General features: G+C 34.1%; 1 protein-coding gene across 3 annotated transcripts in view; it reads right to left on the minus strand.

Annotated features, from left to right (window-relative positions):
- Positions 1–22,327, minus strand: part of TRPM7 (transient receptor potential cation channel subfamily M member 7) — a 121,022-nt gene that overhangs the window by 26,734 nt on the left and 71,961 nt on the right. For all 3 annotated transcript variants that reach the window (XR_012373622.1, XM_025883699.2, XM_073876982.1), the window contains exons 17-27: positions 21,561–21,789; positions 20,352–20,507; positions 20,133–20,276; positions 18,025–18,153; positions 15,755–16,033; positions 9,617–9,791; positions 6,969–7,095; positions 5,706–5,890; positions 4,898–5,030; positions 3,530–4,245; positions 1,716–1,786 (exon numbers count right to left, since the gene is read on the minus strand). Coding sequence is in view for 2 of the 3 variants with exons in the window: in XM_025883699.2 (XP_025739484.1) it covers positions 1,716–1,786; positions 3,530–4,245; positions 4,898–5,030; positions 5,706–5,890; positions 6,969–7,095; positions 9,617–9,791; positions 15,755–16,033; positions 18,025–18,153; positions 20,133–20,276; positions 20,352–20,507; positions 21,561–21,789 (2,344 nt within the window). In the remaining variant the exon portion in view is untranslated. The remainder of the gene's footprint in view (positions 1–1,715; positions 1,787–3,529; positions 4,246–4,897; positions 5,031–5,705; positions 5,891–6,968; positions 7,096–9,616; positions 9,792–15,754; positions 16,034–18,024; positions 18,154–20,132; positions 20,277–20,351; positions 20,508–21,560; positions 21,790–22,327) is intronic.

A 22,327-nucleotide genomic window follows, 5' to 3' on the forward strand; every position in this document is an offset into this window, starting at 1 on the left:
TGACCCTCTTCCCTCTCGTGCTCTCTATCTCTCATTCTCTCTCTCTCAAATAAATAAATAAAATCTTTAAAAAAAAAAAAACAGAGGCTGGAAATACAGAAGGAGAAACAGTCTGCTTGGCAAGAAGATGGTGAATTTGAGGTTCTAACTTCTGAGTTTGACAACTCTTAAGATTTCCAATTAGTAAGCAGTTCTAATCTTTTACTGTAATGTCATGCCAATCCTCTGAAGTCAGAATCACTCCCAAGATTCACTTTCCCCATATCCATTCCCAGCCTTCAGTTTTCCTGGTTAAAATTCAAATGCTGATATGGCTAGTAAAAAATTCATGCTATTTCAACTCTATAGGTGAGAAATCATATTCTTGGTTTTCTTGACTCCTTAGTAACTTCACACAATGGTTACCTTAAACCTTCTCTTTCTCATGTAGTCCACTGTGCTTTCCACCAGAAAAATGAACAACTCCCCAGATTACTTTTTATCCCCTTTAATTTTAAAACTGTTTTGCATAATTTACATACAATGAAACACAGATTCTTAAATGATAAGTCAGAGAAGAGTTTTAGCATTCTTTCTTTCCAACTCAAAACATCTGTGCGACCATTTCTTTTGTCACTCTTCCTATCTGAAAAAAGCTATACTTTTTATCCTTATCATCTAAATGCTCAATTTCACTCCATTTATGTTTTCTTGCTTTTTAAATTATAATTCCCAGTCAGCTCTCCCTCCTTGTAAGAAACTCAAAGATAAAACAAGACATACGACCTAAAAAAAAAAAAAGTTTCCCTACTGGTTCCTTTCCCTCATATTAAGACTATCATTACAGGTATTTATGAAAGCAACAGTTAAGAAATACTTTTCATTCATTGTTCTATACATTTAAAAATTTATTTAACAAACATTTATTGAATATCTTACACCTGCACATTATATTGTAGTTACTGGCATATTCAGCTTTTTACTGCTTGGCTACAGGTTCCTTGACAGACAAGGTTATGTTCTAATAAACTTTTGGGCCTGGGAAAGAGTTCAGCTCAGTATTTCGTCAAGGAGAAATGTAAGAAACATTTTTAAAAAGAGAAATATTAAATAGGTGTTTTTTTTATTTTCATCAATTAAAAAAATGCAAGCTAACTGCAGATTTTTTTCATATATATATTTTTAAGGATTTTCTTTATTTATTTGAGAGAGAGAGAGAGAGCAAGGTGGGGGTCACAAAGGGAGAGTGAGAGGGAGAAACCGACTCCCCGCTGAGCAGGGAGCCCAATGTGGGACTCAATCCCAGGACCCAGGGATCATGACCTGAGCTGAAGGCAGATGCTTAAACAACTGAGCCACCCAGGCACCCTATTTCTTCTTTTTAAATGGTGTATAGCTTTAAATATTTGGGATAATCATGTTGATGATGGGCTCTGCTAAGATTGCATTTTTTTTTTTAAAGATTTATTTGACAGAGAGAGACACAGCGAGAGAGGGAACACAAGCAGGGGGTGTGGGAGAGGGAGAAGCAGGCTTCCCGCTGAGCAGGGAGCCCGATGCAGGGCTTGATCCCCAGGACCCCAGGATCATGACCTGACCGAAGGCAGACGCTTAATGACTGAGCCACCCAGGCACCCCTAAAATTGCATTTTTATTGAAACGTTTAATTCTAATTTGAACTAAACCCCCAAATAGCAAAATAAGATTGAATTGTGCTGTTATAAGGATTTACTTACGGATATTATTTCTTTTATTTTGTTTGATGTTTCTTTAAACTTCTGCAAATAATCTATGCTATCTCTGTGTCCTTAAAGAGAAAAAATTATAACAAAAAATATTTATTTTTTCTTATCAAAATGTCATTGCCTAAAGTCTACATAAACAAGTGATTTATGTTGTTTTTTAAGTAGTTTTGATGGCTCTGAAGTTTCCTGTAGATCTTCTGATATATACAAAAAAATCTGTCAAGAAGCTAGAGAAGATGAGTAGTTCAGTTTACAGTAACAGTGAAAGCCAAAGGCCTCCTCAAAGAATCCAACATGTGATATGAATTGCTTGAAATTTAAAAAGAAAAAAGGGAAGCAATTACTTTTACTATTCATAAAATATAAAATTACATATATAACACATATATAATATATCCACTACACACACACAAATCGTATGCAGAGATAAATATGTAGGTATCTATACATATCCATCCCAGTGGCAACATACTAACATACAGACTAAAATGTACTTTTAAAAAATAAATTGGGATAGATTTTATGCGGAAAAGTTGTCTCTATAAATCCACAGTGACCTGCACATAGCCTAGCAGTAGAGATCATATGCGCAATACCTAGATAACTTACAGGGTTGGCCTCAACGTGGAGATTACGTGGACATACCATATTCTCTGACCAATCTCCATATATGTTCCATGACTAGGTAAATTTCTAAGCTGGGAAGGCTCAAACGAGTGTTAAGACAAAGGTTAGGAAGCCACCTGATGGAAAAATTCAAACCTGAAGAGACAGAGGGCCTCAGAACACTCTGGTCATGCCCACAAACAACCCAAGTTGTTTTCTAAGAACTCTTTGTTAAATACTTTAATCTTTACTAATGTAACAGGAAGACTGTTAGAACACTATATTCTCCCAAATACTAGAGACCTAGTGAGCTCTATGAAGTATTCTCTCTTCATCTTTTCCTTCTATATGGCACCTATCAACATTAAAATATGCTTAGGTCTCCCCCATCATTAAAGACAAAACAAATAAAAAACCTTAGCTACAAATGACAGTGTAAGTTCTTTCTTTTTACCTTCATAGTGACCTGTAGAGCTGCCCCCCCAAGGCCTACTCCTTATATTCTCTCCTCCCATTCATACTTGATTGCAATATAATCTGGGTTCTCCCTTAACCACTTCCCTGAAACAGATTCCACCAAGGCCATTAATTTATCATTGCCAAAATAAATATATTTTCAGTCCTTATTTTACTTTAGCTATCTGAAGTATAAGAATGAATCATTCCTTTCTGAAATGCTCTCCTCTGGGTACAGTGAGTCCTGGCTTTCCCTATTAGCCTAATTGTAATTATTAGTGTACCCTTTCACTATCAAAAGGGTACTGGTTGAGATGAAAAATTATATGGTCACCCAATTTAGAAGACACTGCTCTTTTCCAGTTTTTTTCTATCTAGCCTCCCCTGTACCTTTCTATTATTCACCAAGTATCTAGTATTTATGAATCACTCAGGTTCTTTCAACAAGTTAACCAAATTCAATAGAAGATTCTCAAAATCAAAAGGAAGAGCCCAAATAAGTTTTATATACAAACTTATTATAGTAAATTCACCAAAGAGGTATGTGCCAATAGAACTATTACAGCTCAATTCAACCTATTTCCCCCACTCGAATCCTTTAAAAATTTTAGAACTATATTCTACGAAACGAAGCCCACTTATCACATAAGTGCACAGTTTTATTAGCTATTTATTTTATTTCTAAGATGATAATTTAATAAAAAAATTATACTGATATACAAATATTAGTTTGCCAAACTTACCTACAAATGCTCCAAATTCTACATTATCTCCTTCTGCAGCTTTAGAGCAAACAATTTCCTGATCTTTGGTTACAGTTTCTAAGTGGTTTTTACAACTGGGCTGGGAAGGTGTACTAACAAAAAATTTGGTTGGTGGGGATGACAGGTGTGGTATGCTATTAGAAGAACTGCCTAATTTTTTATTTTTACTGAACATTTTTAACATTTCTGCCCCGTGTATTCTCTGTCGCAGTTCTGGAGGAGAAACAGCACTTGGGAATAAGGCACCACAAGAGGAACCAGCCTCTGGGAAACTGAATTCTTTTCTCTGGGGTATTACAGGTAAATCCTGACCAAATATGTTACACTGGGGATCTTTCTCATCTTTCATAAAAAGATTACAAAGAAAAGGATTAGTACTTTCAAGACCACCTTGAGGAAGAGAGGAGCTAAGTGTATTTACAACACTGTGCTTTTTCCATACAGAAGGTCTTACAGGACCATCGTCAATAAGGTTTTGAGCCAAATGTTTGGAAATGCTCAATTCTCGTGTGATTTCATTGTGAACTTTGCTAGCTTCCGAAGCTTTCTGGGCAGTGAGTGTTTTTAATGTATCTACAGTCAGGGCTGAAAGATCTTGCAAATGGCCAATTTGAGAATCTAATGACTGTAATGATCTTTTTATATAGTTGACGCGATCTCCAACTTCTTTAATTTGAATGCACATCTGCTCCACCCTGTAGGGGAAACACAGGCTTTTTAAAAATGTTAAAAATTAATGTTTTAGAGATTCTTTTTGTAATCTCAATAAATGACAATGGTAAAAAGAAATTTTACATGCACTCAAACAAGCTCAGCTATAAAATAAAATGATTATTTATTTATAAAAGGCACACCTGATGTTTAAGAAGGGTCCGGTACTGATTCTATTATAATAAAAATCAAGATTTCAAAAAATATTTTTATTATTACAATTTCCCCTCATCAAAGTTAACACACACAAAAAAGTATATAAAGCTACATATACAGAGATGTATTAGTACACTCTTATAATATATAATGTATAGTACACCATTATAACTATACTATCTGCTTCCAGAATGTAGCAAAGCCATTAGAGAAAAAACAAACAAGCAATGCTTTAAAATATAGTTTCACTTCTCTCCACTGACTGATAAAGAACATTAATTCTTCTTCCTCTGTAACAAATGTTAAAAAATAATAAGAAACTGACTTAGTGACTTAACACTAAATACCAGAAGAACTGAAATGTCTTCCGATATATACAACTATTACTAAGCTCACTTATTTTGACAATCATAAATTGAACAATGACATAAGAGAATCCACTGTGACGTATAATCAATTACAATTAAAGAAATTCTGAACCTTTCAAAGGTGACACGAATTCTCTCTTCACTCCCAGAATGGAATTTGTCATCTTTTTCATTAAAATACATCTCAACACACTGTTCTTCAAAGTCATGTAGTTTCTTTTGATCTTCTTCTGTTAAAAAAAGTTCTAAAGAAGGAAAAGAAAAAAAAAAATCAATGAAGACTATCAAGATATCAATTTATAGCTCAGGAGTCTTCTGAATTATTTAGGGTTCATACAACTATATCCATCTGTAGTTTTTTTCTCTTTTTACTGTAGTGTTTCTAAAGCACTGGACAAATATTTCCATTTTTTCTTCCTCAGGAGAACAGTTTTAGGTATCTCTTCCTCTTCTAACTTCCTTTTCCTATAGAACACTCTTCCCCTGTACTCTCTTTACACCTCTCCCTCATTTATCCAGGTAGAGGAATTTAAGAACCAATTTGGTAGAAGAGAAAGCCACTGTAAAATTTTAAGCACAGTTTGATATGATGATTAGTCTCATGTAGCATACAGAATAAACTACAAGTGTTGTTTACAGAGCAGCAAAATGGTTTGTAGAACAGAAAATGTCATGGTTTACATTACCATTTTAACAAAAACAAACTGACATACCATATTCAAAAAGAAGTTTAATACTAAATTCACTTTTACAGATACCATACTATACTCAAAATTCCTTTATGTTCAGGCAAATTCAACAAAAGTTTTTTATAGTAACATTAACCAATTACATCTTCTGAGTAAAATTAATACTTAACCTTCAGGGTAATACTGATAAGTGATAAAATAGAAACATTTCCCTTAATGTATTTTACTTACTTGGTCCATCTGAAGTCTTATCTTTTTTTCTTCTTTTACATATGCAGCAAAACAGAGAAACTATATGGCTGAGAATGATAAGTGGTGGAGGCAGAACAGGTTTCTCATGATAAGCCATAATAAAATGATACCGTTGGTACTTCCATACAATATTGGAAATTGCCTTCACTTGTAAATACACATTGCTTGAATAACAATAAAAATAAAACACAGCTAAATCACATGATAAAGTTTTAAATACTAAAGATTTTACTGCAATTCTGTTCTAAACAAGAATTCAAAAGACTCCTCCACTGTACACAAGACTTAAAAAGGCAAATGAGAAACTGGAAAAAATATATTCAGTAAGTATAAGGCACAAGTTTGGTATTGCTGAGGGTATTAATTACAAACTCCCAGAAAAATGACCAGAAAATATGATCTTAAGATTTTAAAGTTACATATAAATAACAAAACTATAAGAAAATATTCAATCTTAGTAGCAACAAAATAAGTGCATATAAAAACAAGATACTTTTATGTACTATCAAATTAGCAACCATTAAAGATAACAATACCTAGTGTTGGCAGAGATTTGGGGATACAGGCCTACTTTAGCTTAAATGCATAAAGTCCTTAAAATGCATATACTGAACAGTTCTACTTTTAGGAAAACAATCTAAGGACGACATAATTAAGGAATGATCAAAAATTTAACCATAACATGGTTTTGGGGAACAAAAAATTATAAACAATCTAATTGAACAATGTAACATATTGGCTGAAAAATTAAGGTCTATATCATGGAATACCAGGTAGGCATTAAAAATAAACTGGAGAGAGGTATTTATTAATGTGGAATAATATTCATGTTTTGTTTAGTTTAAAACAGTATACAAAATATAATAACATTATTTTTGAAGAGAAAAAATGGTTCATATATATTCATAATAAACAAGAGAAAGATGTACACCAAAATTAATGAGATTATGGATGAATTTTCTACTTGCCTTTCTGTTTTATATACTGAACATGTGTATTCCTTGGCAACTTAGTAAAAATCCCAAATAAAGGTTAAATTTATAAAAGAACTGCATGTTGAAAGATAATTAAGTCTCAAAGTCTCATTTGATTTGAAAAAGCATGCCTTCTTATTTGTAATTTTCAAAGATAATTTTAGTAGTTTAAGCTTCAATAAAATCTTTAGATTGGAAATTTTGTGTATTTCCTCAAAATGAGAATTTTATGTTAAAATCTCATTAAGCAACTGAATAAAATTCTTACTTGAAAAATGCAATAAGAAGATTGACCATAATGATATACTGTACAAAGAGGTAGACTGCTTGAAGAAATGGAGTCAACCATGTTCCAGGACCACAGATTTGAGAGATAGTGGAATCATTTGCACACACTTTGAAAAGAAGAACAAAAATTAGATACAGTAATCACACTAGTAACCATTTTTTTAATTTAAATTTTAAATTACAGTGCAATTGGTTTCTATACCAGTTAACTATTTTTAATTAGTATTTGTTTGAAGGAAGTTTCAATTATGTACTAATCTGTTTCAGAAGAGCTTCTGGGCAAGCACTTGGAATAAAACTTAAAAATACTCCAACACAGAAAAATTTGGGGGGTGCCTGGGTGGCTCAGTCAGTTAAGCGGCTGCCTTCGGCTCAGGTCATGATCCCAGGGTCCTGGGATTGAGCCCCACGTCCGGCTCCCTGCTCAGCGGAGAGCATGCTTCTCCCTCTCCCTCTGCCTGCCACTCTGCTTACTTGTGCTCTCTATCAAATAAATAAATAAAATCTTTAAAAAGAAAAATTTTGTGAGGGATATGGCTATCTGTTCTACCACTCTATTCCAGATGAGGAGGTATGTAGTTCTGTGTTATGTCTGCACTTCAAGGCAGGGTTTAGCCTGAGGAACATTAAATAGAATAAAATTTTCAGATTCAGCCACATTATATCATTACTGTAAGAAAAATAACTGAAGTATAAAAGAGAATGGGGGCGCCTGGGTGGCTCAGGCGGTTAAGCGGCTGCCTTCAGCTCAGGTCATGATCCCAGGGTCCTGTCCTGGGATGGAGCCCAGCATCGGGCTCCCTGCTCAGCGGGAAGTCTGCTTCTCCCTCTCCCACTCCCCCTGCTTGTGTTCCCTCTCTCGCTGTCTGTCTCTGTCAAATAAATAAATAAAGTAAAGTATGGTAGGGGCGCCTGGGTGGCTCAGTCGGTTGAGCATCTGCCTTCGGCTCAGGTCATGATCCCAGGATCCTGGAATCGAGCCCCACGTCGGGCTCCCTGCTCAGTGGGGAGCCTGCTTCTCCCTCTCCCTCTGCCACTCTCCCTGCCTGTGCTCTCTCTCTCTCCAAATAAATAATCTTAAAAAAAAAAAAGGTATGGTAAACTCGCAGTAAATTTACAAATATAAAAATTACTGAGTTTATCTTATTAGGTCACCAGAGGGTTGAAATAGTGGTTAAAGTGCCTCTCAAATATACAATGATTAGGTCTGAATTCCTTGCTTTTCATTAACCCCACCAGGAATGTTTCTGAAGCCAAAACACAGCTAAACCGAAAAAAAGGAAGAGAAGAGCTTTAGTACCCACCAGAGTATTAAAGAATTAATAAGCAAAACAATTTAAATAGGGAAAAGATTAGAATTAAATAATCATGAATTAGTGACAAGTTTTATGTAAATGCTTACAATACAATTAGCATTTCTTTAGTAATCGTTTAAAAACATATACACCATTAAAACACTCAATGGCTATATCATTCCTTTCAAATTGTTTCACAGGCAAATGAATGCACAAGGTTCTTTTGATCTTAAAAAGCTTTATCAATCAATTTCCACTCTATTCAGATTTGTTTGATGTAGCAAATACCCAAGAAAGAGAATAAAGGAGACTAAAAAGCTATATCCAATGCTTTATAACAACTAAACTAGAGCCACACTGGAAAAAGAGCAGAAAATGAAAACCTGAAAATGGCACCGAACAGGAAAGCATTGAACACAAAGTTTGACCAGGCTGGTAAAACCTCAGTTTTAAGCAACATCTGATAACAATTAAAGACCAGTATGTAGCCATCCCCTGACCTACTCACCTATAAATAGGTGGGTAGGGAGCAACACAGGTGTGGGGTGAGGGAAGAGTAAAGACAGGAAACTGCAAAAGAGATCAAGAGCAAACTAACCAAATAAAGATTCTAAAATGCAAATGTGGACGTCAGTAGAACGTCCCTGAAAGTCAGCAGCATCACCTATGTTCACAAATTATCTAGCCTCATTAGCTAAAACAATTTAAAAATTATTACCATACGCAGAAAATGTGTTCCACAGTTGAATTTTGTTTATCCAACCTACCATAATTGATCTAATCAATGTAATCCTATTACCCTTGCCCCAACTGTTTCATAAGCAGGCTGAAGCCAATTTGAGCTAATGAGATTTAAGGAACAGGTTCAATAGAAGGCTTTTGGGAAAAGGACTTTTCACCCTTAAGAGAACCATGGAAAACACTCTCTCTTTTCCTCCCATTGCTAATGACAGTCTTCTAATCATAAGGGAGACCTGTATCAATCACACACTGATTACAAAGCAGTGGAATGAAAATGAACAGGTGTCCTTAACTATGAATTAACAAACTGCAAAGACCACTCTACCTCTAACTCTGTTACATGAGCTAATAAATATCTTTATTGTATAAGCCGGGTCAGGCCAAATTTCCATTTGTGGCTGAAAAAATTCTAAAATACTTTTTTTGATTAATTTTTATAGGTTTTTTTCTGGGCTTATTAACGAATGTATTTTGGGAGGGCTTAGGTTGGTAAAAATAGTTTGACTTGTGAAGATATGTAATACTACGGTAATGCAAGTCTGTCTTTAAAACAAAATAACCAAAAGATGAATTTGTAAACATAAACCCTTACCATCAATTTCATATGCATAAACTTCACCAAAAATCATCCAGTATGGATGAAAAACTATATCTTTAGCAAGAGTCCAAGACGGTGCTTCACGAGGATAAAGTATTGCCTTTCTGGGAACACCAAAACTAAGTAATACAAGAGCCATAATCACTACAATGTAGAACATATTGGCTACCTGTTAAAAAATGAACACTGTTAAAATACATGGGAATTTAAAAACAATGACAATTTTTTAATCTTAAAATAGTTCTAATGTTCTAATAAATAACTAGAATCTCTGAGTTTTCTTTTACTCCTAGTATCAGCATTCAGGAAAATCTCATCACTACATAAACCTTAACATCAAGGAGATTACATAAAAATTGATCTGTGAGGCTAGGTAGGTCAGGGGCACATTCTTTTTTTTTTTTTTTAGTCTCCAAATGTAAATAACTTCATTATAATTACAACACCAATTCGACAAATATTAGGAAAACAAAAAGATCACATATAACTAAAATATCAAATACAAAGCAAATAAAAACTTTGTACATGTAAACAGCAATTATCAAAAAAGAAAATAATCTAGTACAAACTGCCAAATATGATTTGAAACATCCAATGCAATTTCTGTTCCCTTAAGATAGAACATCAGTACTAAAGACTTTCCCTTTGTAAATTTGGGTGCCCAGTTTTTAGAATATTCGATATGAAATATCTTTTTCCATCTCTTTGATATGATAATAAATCAACAGCAATCAATATTAAAAGGGGCACATTCTATGTAATGAACCATATCACTGGTTCCAACTGGAGTCGGCCTATCTTGAGTCCACGAAGATTTAAAGAGGTATAGACACATGGGCAGATTCAGGGAATCAATTTCCGTTATGTGCTCTTTCCTAAAACTGTTGTGTTGTTGTACTGGAGGTTCAGACTCACTTTTCTACCTCCCTTTGATAACTGTCCTTTGCCCACTTCATACACAAAAAGGCATTCTTCTCACCCATCTTGAACCCTATACCATGGTCCCTTAACCTGGACTGTGAAAACCTCTAGGAGCTAAATAAAACAAATTGGAATTATCAGCATGGGTGTTGAAAAAATAAGTGACACCAATTAACTGGTTAAAAATTCCTTTCACAAATCAGGTAGTCTGCAAATCTTTAATTTCAACAAAGGTGAAAAAATCCTAATTGGGCTATCACCTAATAAATCAATGAAAAATAATTTTTATTAAGTCACAATGTGAATTTTGAAATCATTACTCAAGAAATCTAAGAGTGAAGTAAAATCCTATAACAGGACTTTAATTTCTATCCACTTAATTAGGGGTACGAGTGCTCAGCATTTATACTTAAAAAAGTGAATATTGTCTCACTCCAACAATGTAGTATTCATCCACAAATAATCTACTAGTGGAAAACACACACAGATCAAGGTAGACTACATTTACAATAAATCTGTACCAACAACTGCAATAAACCAACCTAAAAAATCAGTAATTGCAATAAAATAACCTAAAAAAATTATTATGACATTTGCATATATTTTTCAAATGAATATATAGTGAGTAAAAATGGAAGGCAGGAATGTGAAAGCTAAAGAGGACAGTAAGTCTGGGTTTTTTTATTTTTTAAATTACAAAATATTGACTTATATGTAATAATTTAGATTTGATCCTTCATCTTTAAAATTCTTACACATCCGCCAATAAATTTCCTTTTTAAATTAGAGTTGAGTCTATGTGACTTGCAATCGAAGAGTCCTAATACTCTCCAAGACTGTTTTCTTACTTGTAAAACAGTCAAATAATGCCTTGAGGGTATGTTTTCAATAACAAGATTTTCAACAAAATCTTGGGATGAAAGATTTTAAAGGGCAAATGATCAATACATTATTCATGACATTTGAATTATGGAATCCCAAATATTTATCTGTAATTAAAGAAAAAGGCCAAGTCAAAAATTCAAAACCATACTCAAATTTGTACTGAGGTATCCTAAAATTATTCAGTCTATGACTGATGATTCATAGAGGTCTCTGGATTTCATGCCTTTCACATAAAGCCTATTTGACAACCTTCCTTATAGCTGATCTAAATTTAATTAATTAAAAATATTTAAATATCCCATTTTCGCATATCTAAAATGAGGATTTCTAGCTTGAATGTACAGATACATGGAGCGAGTGGGAAAAGGTTAAAATTTACCATGCAATTTTCGTTAAGTGTGATCTTTATTAATGATATCAACGGTGAGGAGTATTTCTTCTATTTTCATCTTTTGTATCTTCAAACTTTACAAAGCTTTTTTCTCTGATAAGAAATTCCCTGCTCAGGAAAAGTTCCTATTTGCCAAACTTTCAAATACCGTATTTTTTGTGAAAGCCTTTATGACAGAATTAGGTACTATCTCATCAGTCTTCACGTAAGTTTATCTTTCTGTAGCTATCTATCTGTTCACATGCTTGTATTATGTACTAAACTGTGAGTTCTATGAGGCTCTGGACCATGTTTTATTCATCTTTGTAGTTTCAGGTTAGTATAGTGCATAGCACATAATAGATACACAATGATAAAAGAAACAATGTTAAGTTACTCCAGGAACCTACTACCATAAAATTCATCTCCTTTATTCATTATTTAAAGGTATATACTTTAATGAAGGATTTCTTACACTTTGCAGCACGTAGTTTAAACGGATAATTAGAATATCAACCATTTTGAAAGTTCTAAAGGGGGCAGAAAGGGAAAACGGCACTAGGAGAAACAGATAATGATGTGAAAAATGATTGGTTGAAGAGGGGAAAGACATAAATACTCCTCGTGGAGGGTAGTTCTAAAAATCACAGATAAAGAAAAAAATGAAATATATATTCAAGCTCCTCAGAACTTGGATGAGAGAATTGGCAGGAGTGCTGAGAGCATGTGAGAGGCAAATTTCAGATGAAAATCCAGACAGCTTCTATTTCTTTCTCTTGGCTTCCCCCATTTTTCCGATTTCCATCTTTTATTATTATGGCTGTTCACTTCTGTATTTCCTATACCTCTAATTTACTGTGTACTACCATTACATTAACCTGATACCACTAAGTCACTAATCTGGTAGGCAACGAAAACTGGAGCACCTATTTGCATGCTAAAATTTTAGGCTAAAACCAATTCTTCCCTACAAGCTTTAAATCCCCTAACTTTTCCTGGAAACACTACCACTTTATGAAAGAATACAAAATGGATGAATAATGAACACTTCTTTGATATGACAAACAGTAAACCAGTAATTCTCGACTGGGGAAACAGAGGACACATTCTCCTGGAGGGGAATGTGTAGTCTCAAAAAGCAAATAATTAAACTTTATATTTAGAAAACTTTAAAAAAATCTTATTTTCATAATGCTCATAATCCTATGAGCTAGTGGGATTATTTAGAAGGTAAATTTAATTTAGAAGACAAAGATTTTCCACAATTAAGGAAAAGGATTTCAGAAACTCTAGGAATAGATTTTTATATTTATTAAAAGGGGGCAGATCTTTAAAAAGAATTGAGAAACAGCACATATAATGAGCCTACTTTGATAAAGCTATTATATACAATTATTTGTGTGGAGTTTAACACACAAGCACATATTCCTGTATGTCTTGAAGGATGGAAAAAGTATACATCACACTGTTAACAGTGGATGTCTCTGGATAGTAGTTTGTATTTATTTACTAAAATTTTCTACAATGAATAATAATTTTAGAATAAGAAAGGAAATGTTACTTTTACAAAACAATAATACAATAGTGTCTGCCTTTTTGACCACTGGAAACTGAAAGCAATTTATGGCAGAAGTAGGACAACACACCTTAGATTTTTCAGGTCAATGCATAAGGAATTGCACATTAAACCTGACATCTACATTTAAAAAACAAAACCTGCCAGTTGGTTAAACTTGTAGGAAAGAGCAAGATATTGGACATATTATATCAGGAAAAGATGTTCTAACTGGAACTTTAAAAAATAGTTTGAATCAGTGAAGACGGGAGGAAAGAGGAACCTAAAGACATAAACCACAGGTAGTACTGTTTAGCTAGCATTATCTTGCAAATACATAATAATGGAACAAAATTAGTGTGGGGAATTGGAGCTGAGCAAGAGAAACACTTGTGAGACTTTTTCAGTCTGTCCCCACTGGCTGAAAATCATCATCTAACAAATAATCTGACTAGCTGCTTTCAGCATCCATGCATTGAAAAGTCTATCTGAAATGGTAAGGAAAGATAAAGAAATGTCAACTTATTCTTCTTAGGGAAAAGAAAAATCAAATTTGGTGGAGGGGAGACTCTTCAATGGTTTCCCCTATATTTTTCTTCTCTAAGGTCCCAGTTTTCAATGTGTTACGTAAATCAGGCTATGACCTTTTATCCAATTTGATAACTAACCAACAACTCCTTATCATAAAAGAAGTTCCAGTCAGGTTGTGCCTTTTTACTCCTATCTATCTTAAGCTTTCAAAGAACAGATCATATCCCACTGCTTTAATAAAACCATCCACAGATTTATCTCTTCCCATGAGTCCCTACATCCCCTACTCATTAATTTCATCAATAAACCACAAGGACTGTTTACTAACACCATATATAATCTCCTAGAATACTTATGTAGGACAAGCTCCAAACTAGATTATAAAATTATTTAAAATAACTACAAGACTGGTAAAATCAAAAAGGAGAAATGTAATTTCACAAAGTTCAGAGGCACTATACTAAAAATTGTTATACTATTTTGCATAGGGGCGCCTGGGTGGCTCAGTCATTGAGCGTCTGCCTTCAGCTCAGGTCATGATCCCAGTGTCCTGGGATCGAGTCCCACATCAGGCTCCCTGCTCAGCGGGAAGCCTGCTTCTCCCTCTCCCACTCTCCCTGCTTGTGTTCCCTCTCTCGCTGTGTCTCTGTCAAATAAACAAAATCTTAAAAAAAAAAAAAAAAAACATTAAAAGCTACTTGGTAGAAGATTATAGATTTTAAAATTTATAATCTGCTGCTAAGCATGTAAAATTAAGAGAATCAATCTATTAAAATACAATGAATGTTCAGCATTTTTATGTCTTCTTTTCCTACTTGTAATGGTTTTATCCATCCAGCCAGCAATAGTAACTAAGGAGAATCTACTATGTGACAGCCGCTATGGTAAGTACTAGAGATATAAAGGTGACCAAAACCAAAGAAGGTGCCTACACTCCAAAGAGTTCAGTCTGGAGAAGTACATAAATAATCCAGTAAGAATATAGTTTAAAATATGGTTAGACACAGAGATAAATATTCTATAGAGGAGGAACATGGGTCCCATAAAACTTTGTAGCAAATAAACTTGATCTAGTGGGAAAAGACCAAAAAAACTTCCCCCAAAACAAAAATTATGTTGGAGATGTGATCTGTATGTAATCCAAAGAGCTAAGGATATGAGTGTAGATGAGGACAGTCATTCCTGGCAGAAAGAACAGGAGCTATGGTACCCTGGTAGGGGTTATGTTAAAAAAATAGGGACGGGCCTGTATGACTCTAGCTAGCATAGATAAGAGGTGAAAAAAATGGCTGAGAGAGGACACTTTAAAGGAAAGCAAGGAAGCTGGTTCTATTGGAAAATTAAAAGCAACGAACTGGGCAGGACTTACGGAATTCATTAAGTATAGTGATCTCTAGGGGTAATGTGAAAGCATTAGAAAAATTTTTTAAGTAGGGAAGTAACATACTCAGAAATGCATTTTGAAATTACTCTAGCTACAATGTAGACTAAGACAGGCCACAGTGGTTGTGAATAAACAGATTTTACTAGATTGCTGCAGGTGCCAGATGACTAGGGTAGAGTTAGTAAAGATGAAAATAACATCACAAACAGTAGCTAAAACAAACTTGTATTTTTTCATTCTGACCTCAACTAGCCCTAGAAAGTAGCATTTAAAAATCAAAACATTTTAAGATAAAACAAATAAAATATGGTTTTCTTAATCTTATCCCATCACATATTTTCTTCAAAAATTAATATCCTGAGGATTGGCCAATTTGAAGAAATAACATTCTCTAGTTCAAATAAAACTATGTAATGACAGGTTTTTATGATTTCAAGAAAAAATATCAATAAACCCATGAGTATTATCAGATGCCTCTCAACTTACCATTTTTCCAATCATCATTACATAAGGTCCTGCCTGTTGATTTACAGCTAGAAAATCTAGCAAACGCACATACCAAAATATTATGTTAAGACAGTAAATTAATCTTCCAGCAACAAAAACATGATTATCATATGCATTCTCAAAGTTCCATTTTGCTCCAAATCTTAGTCCAAATCCAATGAAGAAAGAAATTATGGCAATTGTATCACTGATATTGAAGTAATCACTAAACCACACTTTAATCTTCTGGCTTATTTTTCCAGCTTCAGACATAAAGATCTACGGGTTAAAAAAAAAAGAAAGAAAAAAATCTAATTGAACTGTTTAAGTAATCGATTTCTTCCTATTAAAACACATATTACATTCAATTATAGTATCACAGTAGAATTTTATGTATTTTTTCAATATTTCAAAGTATTTTGTATTTTTTCAAGATTTTATTTAAAAGAGAGAGAGACCATGGTGGGGGAGGGAGAGGGAGAAGCAGACTCCCCGCCAAGCAGGGAGCCCAACTTGGGGCTCGATCCCAGATGAACTGAGCCAAAGGCAGACACTTTAACTGACTGAGCCACCCAGGAGCCCCTCAAAGTTATTTTTTAAAACTGAAGTACAGTTAACACACATTATATTAGTTTCAGGTATACAACATAGTGATTCAACAACTCTATATATTATGCTCTGCTCACAAGTGTAGCTACCATCTGTTACCATACAATGCTATTACAATACCACTGACTATATATTCCTTGTGCTATACCTTTCATCCCTAGAACTTATTCATTCCATAACTAGAAGCCTGTGCTACCCACTCCCCTTTACCCATTTTGCCCATCTCTCCTCCCCTCCTTCCCCACAATCACTTTGTCCTCTGTATTTACAGGTCTGTTTCTGCTTTTGTTTTGTTGCTTAGATCTCATATATAAATAAATTATATAGTATTTGTCATTTGGTATTTATCAAAGTATGTTTATTTGGGCTTTGATGATGTGTTTGATCACTGAAACAATTCAGTAAGATATCAGAGACACATACTTCTTATCCTCCTTCTATCTGTGTGTGTGTGTGTGTGTCTATACACACACACACACACAACCACATATGTATATAAATACCCACAAATAAATGACCTAGTCAACCAAGGTCATTCTACTAAGAAGCTGAAAATCTTAAATTAGAACAGAGTTCTCTAGAAAGTGAGATACTTCTGAAAGTTGTTTTATTTTTCATTGAAACAACAGGATATCCTGATAGGATCTTCCCAAAGGTGTCTTATTTATAGAAAGCAAACAACTCGATGGTTTAAGTACCTGTACTCATCTCTTCTCTTGAATATAAAAATTAAAAATTTGCATTGCCTGGATGGCTCAGTCGGTTGAATGGCAGAATCTTGATTCTGGCTCAAGTCATGATCTCAGGGTAATGAGATCAAGCCCCATGTTGGGCTCCGCACTCAGCTGTAGTCTGCTTGAGTTTCTCTCCCTCTGTCCCTCCCCACCACTCACGCTCTCTCTTTCAAATAAATAAATTTTTTAAAAGAATTTTAAAATTTCTCTTTTGTGGGGAATGGTAATACATTTATAGCTTCAAAATCATAAGTGTATATAAAAATAAGTACTGAAAAGTCTCTCTTCCATTCTTCTTCCTTAGCCAATTAACTTCCCTTCCCACTAGAGGCAACCAGTTATTACAATCTAATGAATCCTTGTACAGTTTTTATGAATATGCATTTAAAAAATTATTTACAACTTTATCATTTAACAATTTAATTTTTTCAAACATGTTGGTAAAACAACAGATTTCATAAACATACAAACCATGGCACTCAAAGGAATTAAAAATGCATAATAAAATATTTAAGAAGATAAATTCCTATGACACCTAAGTGGAAGGGAAGTACAATGCTTTCATTTGTTTTTGCCACATAATGTATTCTCTAAATCTAAAGCACAGACATGAAATAATCCAGAAGTATTTAAGTCAGTGTGTTATAAAACTATATTTATGTAGTTAATAGTTTGAATAAAAAGTATAAACATTTATTTAAGGAAAAATATTTTTTTAAAATCAAGATGTTAGAAAATTTATAATTTAAACTGAAAACTGTGATAGACACAGGAATCTAAATCTAAATGACAATTCAGTGGGCAATACAGTACACTTTTATACTGATTATGAGTAACAGATACACATACCCACATACATATAGAAAACCAAACCAAACACCCTCCATATATACAGTAAGTTACTGGTAGAAGAAACTACAGACATACCTCACGGACTTTCTCAATAGCATAGGTAAAAATATAAGCAATAACAATCCATTCTTGAACTGAAGGTAATCGTTCCATTTGTACAAGGACCACAAATGTATAAAGCATCAGAAATCCTAAGTATGCCAACTAATGAAAAACACAAAGTATGAATAATATTAATTACAAGACAAAATCTTCTCAAAATTTTCAATCCAACATACAGAAGAGAGACTAAAATGAACCCCTGTGAACTATCTCCAAGCTTAATCATTAAAACAGTTTTAGGGGTGCCTGGGCGGCTCAGTCAGTTTAAGCATCCAGCTCTTGGTTCTTGGTTTTGGCTCAGGTCATGATCTCAGGGTCGTGAGACTGAGCCCCACATTTAGCTCCACGCTTAGTGTAGAGTCTTCCCTCACCCTCTACCCCTCCCCTGGTTCATGTGTGCGCGCTCTCTCTCTCTCTCTCAAATAAATAAATAAATAAATTATTTAAGAAAAGTTTTAGAAGTAACTTCATTGCAAACACTGCATTTATCAATCAAAACATAAATGGTTCCAAGAGTATAACTATGGTGTTCTAGAACTTTGATGACTTTCTAGTATTCCCCATAGGAAAAATTTTATAGTAGAAGATTTATGTTCTCAGCATAGTTCATATAATTCCATTTAACTTATACTATTCCTAAAGTATCATATTAAATATACTATAGAACTTCATCACCATCATCATCAAGAAACACATACTACCTACTTCCTCCTTCCCTGAACCAAATACTATTCCCAGGAAAGACAACTGTTATTTTCCTAACTCCTAGTCATTGAGGTTGAATCCCAAGAAATGAAAACAGATATGAAAAGCATTTTTCCCTAGGTAAAGGAACATACCACCTTTGATACTCTCAACAAAAAAGATATTATATAAGATCTATGTATAACAACATCTGAAGAGTTATTTCGTTTCAGAGGAAAACCCAGACTCGTTCACCCTTGGACAATTGTATCTAAGAATCCTCTCTTCATTCTCCTTGCCTCTACCAGCGTTAAAACAAGCCACGTTCTTGATTTAAGCTATGGCAGGGCTGGGCAGTAAACTCCAATAAATGAGGAAAGAAAAGAGAAATTTCTATTTGGCCATCAGGGTTGTCCATTTTTTTTTAAAAAAACATTTTATTTATTTGAGAGTGAGTGAGCAACAGAGAGAAAGAGAGAGAGAGAGGGGGGGGGGGCATGCACAAGCCAGGGTAGAGGCAGAGGGAGAGAGAGAGAAGCAGATGCTCCACTGAGCAGGGAGCCTGACATGGGACTCGAACCCAGGAGCCTGAGATCATGACCTGAGCCGAAAGCAGATGCTTAACCAACTGAGCCACCCAGGCGCCCCAAGGTTGTCCATTTTTAAAGAGTCACTCACATGAATGTAAATGTGACGAAAACGAAAAACAACAAAACAGTAACAAGATAAACAACTTAAGAATTTTTCTGGGAAGGGGAATAAAAATTCATTCATTCAACCCATGGTTAAAAGCTGAGGCTAATCTCATCTGTTTCTTGAGGTGAGTCCATCCGCCATGGACTGTAATACTCTTTGATCTGGGAGATAAAACTGTTCTCCCACAAAGCAAGAGAAAAGCCAATTATGTGTCAGATAATAAAACATATACCATAATATGATTAAGGAAATAAGCTATTATACCACTGATAAACTATATGATCTAGATTACTTTTTACCTTCAAATTAACACTGCAAAAAGGTTCATTTCAAAAATTTTACACATACTCTGCAAAATCCTAAAGCACAAAGATGTACCCATGTCTATTCTGGTTAATCTTTAGCAATGTTTTTGGTAGATTTGATTTGTGTTTGACACCTGCTTATAAAGACATATGGTTACTGCATTTTTGTTTAATCTATTTCTAGTTCCAATCAGAATTAAGATTTGTTAGCATTTATCATTCTATATGATGGCAAATGGAATAAAATTAAGTTAAATTTATGCTCTTTTAAGTGGAAAATGGCTTGTCAGTGATCTAAGTTATATCAAGATAAATAGGGACTTTAGACCTAAGGTACCTTAAAGCTTATCCTTTAAAAACATTCTGCTCGTACAACTTAGAAAACATACAACATACCGTATTAAACCAGAATTTTACAATTGGCGCATGATAAAAGGCATAAAACTTTCTTGTAATGGGAAGTTTTTTTGATTTTATTTGTATCTCCATTTCATTCTTTCCTTCATTACTGTCCAATATTCTTACTTCTTTAAACACTTCCTAAAATAAAAATAACAGTTATCATATTTATTCACAAAATGTTTATATTTACTTAAAAATATTTTTCCTCCTTACCATGGGAATCTCTTCTGCTATGTTTTGAAAGTTGTTTTCACTATCTTCCATTGTCATTTGATGGGCATCTTGAGATTGTGGAATATGAGACATCTCAGCCTTTGTTTTATATTCTAGCATTAATATGGCAGGTGGAACTAAAATGCTTAATATGACCTAAAAATTTTAGAAACACGTAAGTTTATATTTTAAAATTAATTACCTTCAAGAATAAAAAGAATAAAAAGGTATTAAATATCTTTGATTATTAGTTAGCCAATCTGCCCCTGTTAGTATAGGGGAAAAACCAAAAACTTCATTTTTATACTTGATTATTATATTTAAAGAGGCCCAGGTTGAATTGTTTTAAGGAGTGACAAAACATTTAGGTACTATGATATGAGGATACAGAAAAGATTTACTAATTATTTGTTCAGAAAATAATTTTTGTTTAAATAAAATTCAAGCCTTATGAAGTTATGTACATAATTTTATCCTAAAACTCTTTGCAACTGTTCCATGTCGTAACAAGATTACTCAGCTTGTGCCTCTATAAACAGATTTATTTGTAAAATTTTACGTTATTACCTGCATAATCCTAAAGCACAAAAAAATTGTAATTGTGTATCAGGGTTTCTATTGGTTAATCTTTCACTATTATTTTTATTAGAGGATCAGTATTTGTTATCTACTTACAATGGTTAAACCACTTGCCTGATTTCTGCCTCTACATCTCTGTACCTTATTTAAGATATAAGATAATGAAAAGGAAAGTTTAAAGTAGTATCTCTAAGTATGATGAAACCAAAAGTATCAGTCAACATTTTATCCAAATTCTTAACCATAAAAACTAATTCATGTAATTATTTAAGAAAAAAGTAACAAATTATTAAGTTAGTAGACAGTTCTCAATTTTAGAATTTGGAAATCATCTTTTCATAAAGAAGGAACTTTTTTCATTGCTGCTCAGGGCTGTAAACACCAATACTTCCTTTGTTGCCCTCATGCTTCTAGCTTAGAGAGGGGCAATAATTATACACCATACCGGAAAAGGATTCAGAGTGAAGAACAGAAGGAAAAAAGAAGCCATTTCATGCCCCTTGAGATAAAATGCCAACACTGCCGTCCCCACCACCCTCATAAATCAAGGCATTTTACTATATATCTGGGCTAATCCCTCTGTTCTTTTTATCTAATCACACACTAAATATAACTGTTTCTAAGGTATACCTTGTACCAGGAATTTTTCCTCATATTCAGCCTTCCCATCCACATATCAGATAACAACATTTGTGTACAGGTGTGAGCTACAAAAGGTCTAAGTCTTGAAGAAACTGCTAACTTGAGGCAGGTGGAATTACTCCAGTTTTTCAGTTCATAAGTGAGCAATTTCATAGCCATGGTTTCATCCTGTCTGAAGGACTGTTCTAGTAATTCAACTGCGAGTTGACCAAAATCACTATCAAAAGATAAAGGCCAAAACATTCATATTACCAAACTGCAGTTTAAGACACTATTCTTATATAATTTCATAACATTTTATGTTTAATATAACAACATTTATATTTAATATTTTAACACAAACTCAGGGAATTATAAGGCATTAGAATCATAGCAGCTCTGTTTCCAGATATCTATTACCATGCAGATATAACAAAATATTAAAATATGTCACATGAAGAACAAGTCTGAGAAGGTGACTCCAGAGCATTTTCCACTGGCCTTGGAAATAAAACTCCAGTCTCACAGGAAACCCAAATTGACAATGTTCAGCCGCTCTGTACAAAAACTCTTATCTATATAGTATTTCAAACATAGGGGTGCCCAGGTGGCTCAGGTGGTTAAGTATCTGCTTCAGACTCAGGTCATGATCCCAGGGTCCTGGGATCCAGCCCCGGGTCATCGGGCTCCCGGGTCATCGGGCTCCTGGGTCATCGGGCTCCCTGCTGAGCGAGGAGCCTGCTTCTCCCTCTTTCCCACTTATGTTCTCTCTCGCT

The sequence above is a fragment of the Callorhinus ursinus genome, unplaced genomic scaffold (assembly GCF_003265705.2).
Source record: "Callorhinus ursinus isolate GAN/ISIS: 27379988/994484 unplaced genomic scaffold, GSC_fseal_2.0 scaffold25, whole genome shotgun sequence".
Lineage (NCBI taxonomy): Eukaryota > Metazoa > Chordata > Mammalia > Carnivora > Otariidae > Callorhinus > Callorhinus ursinus.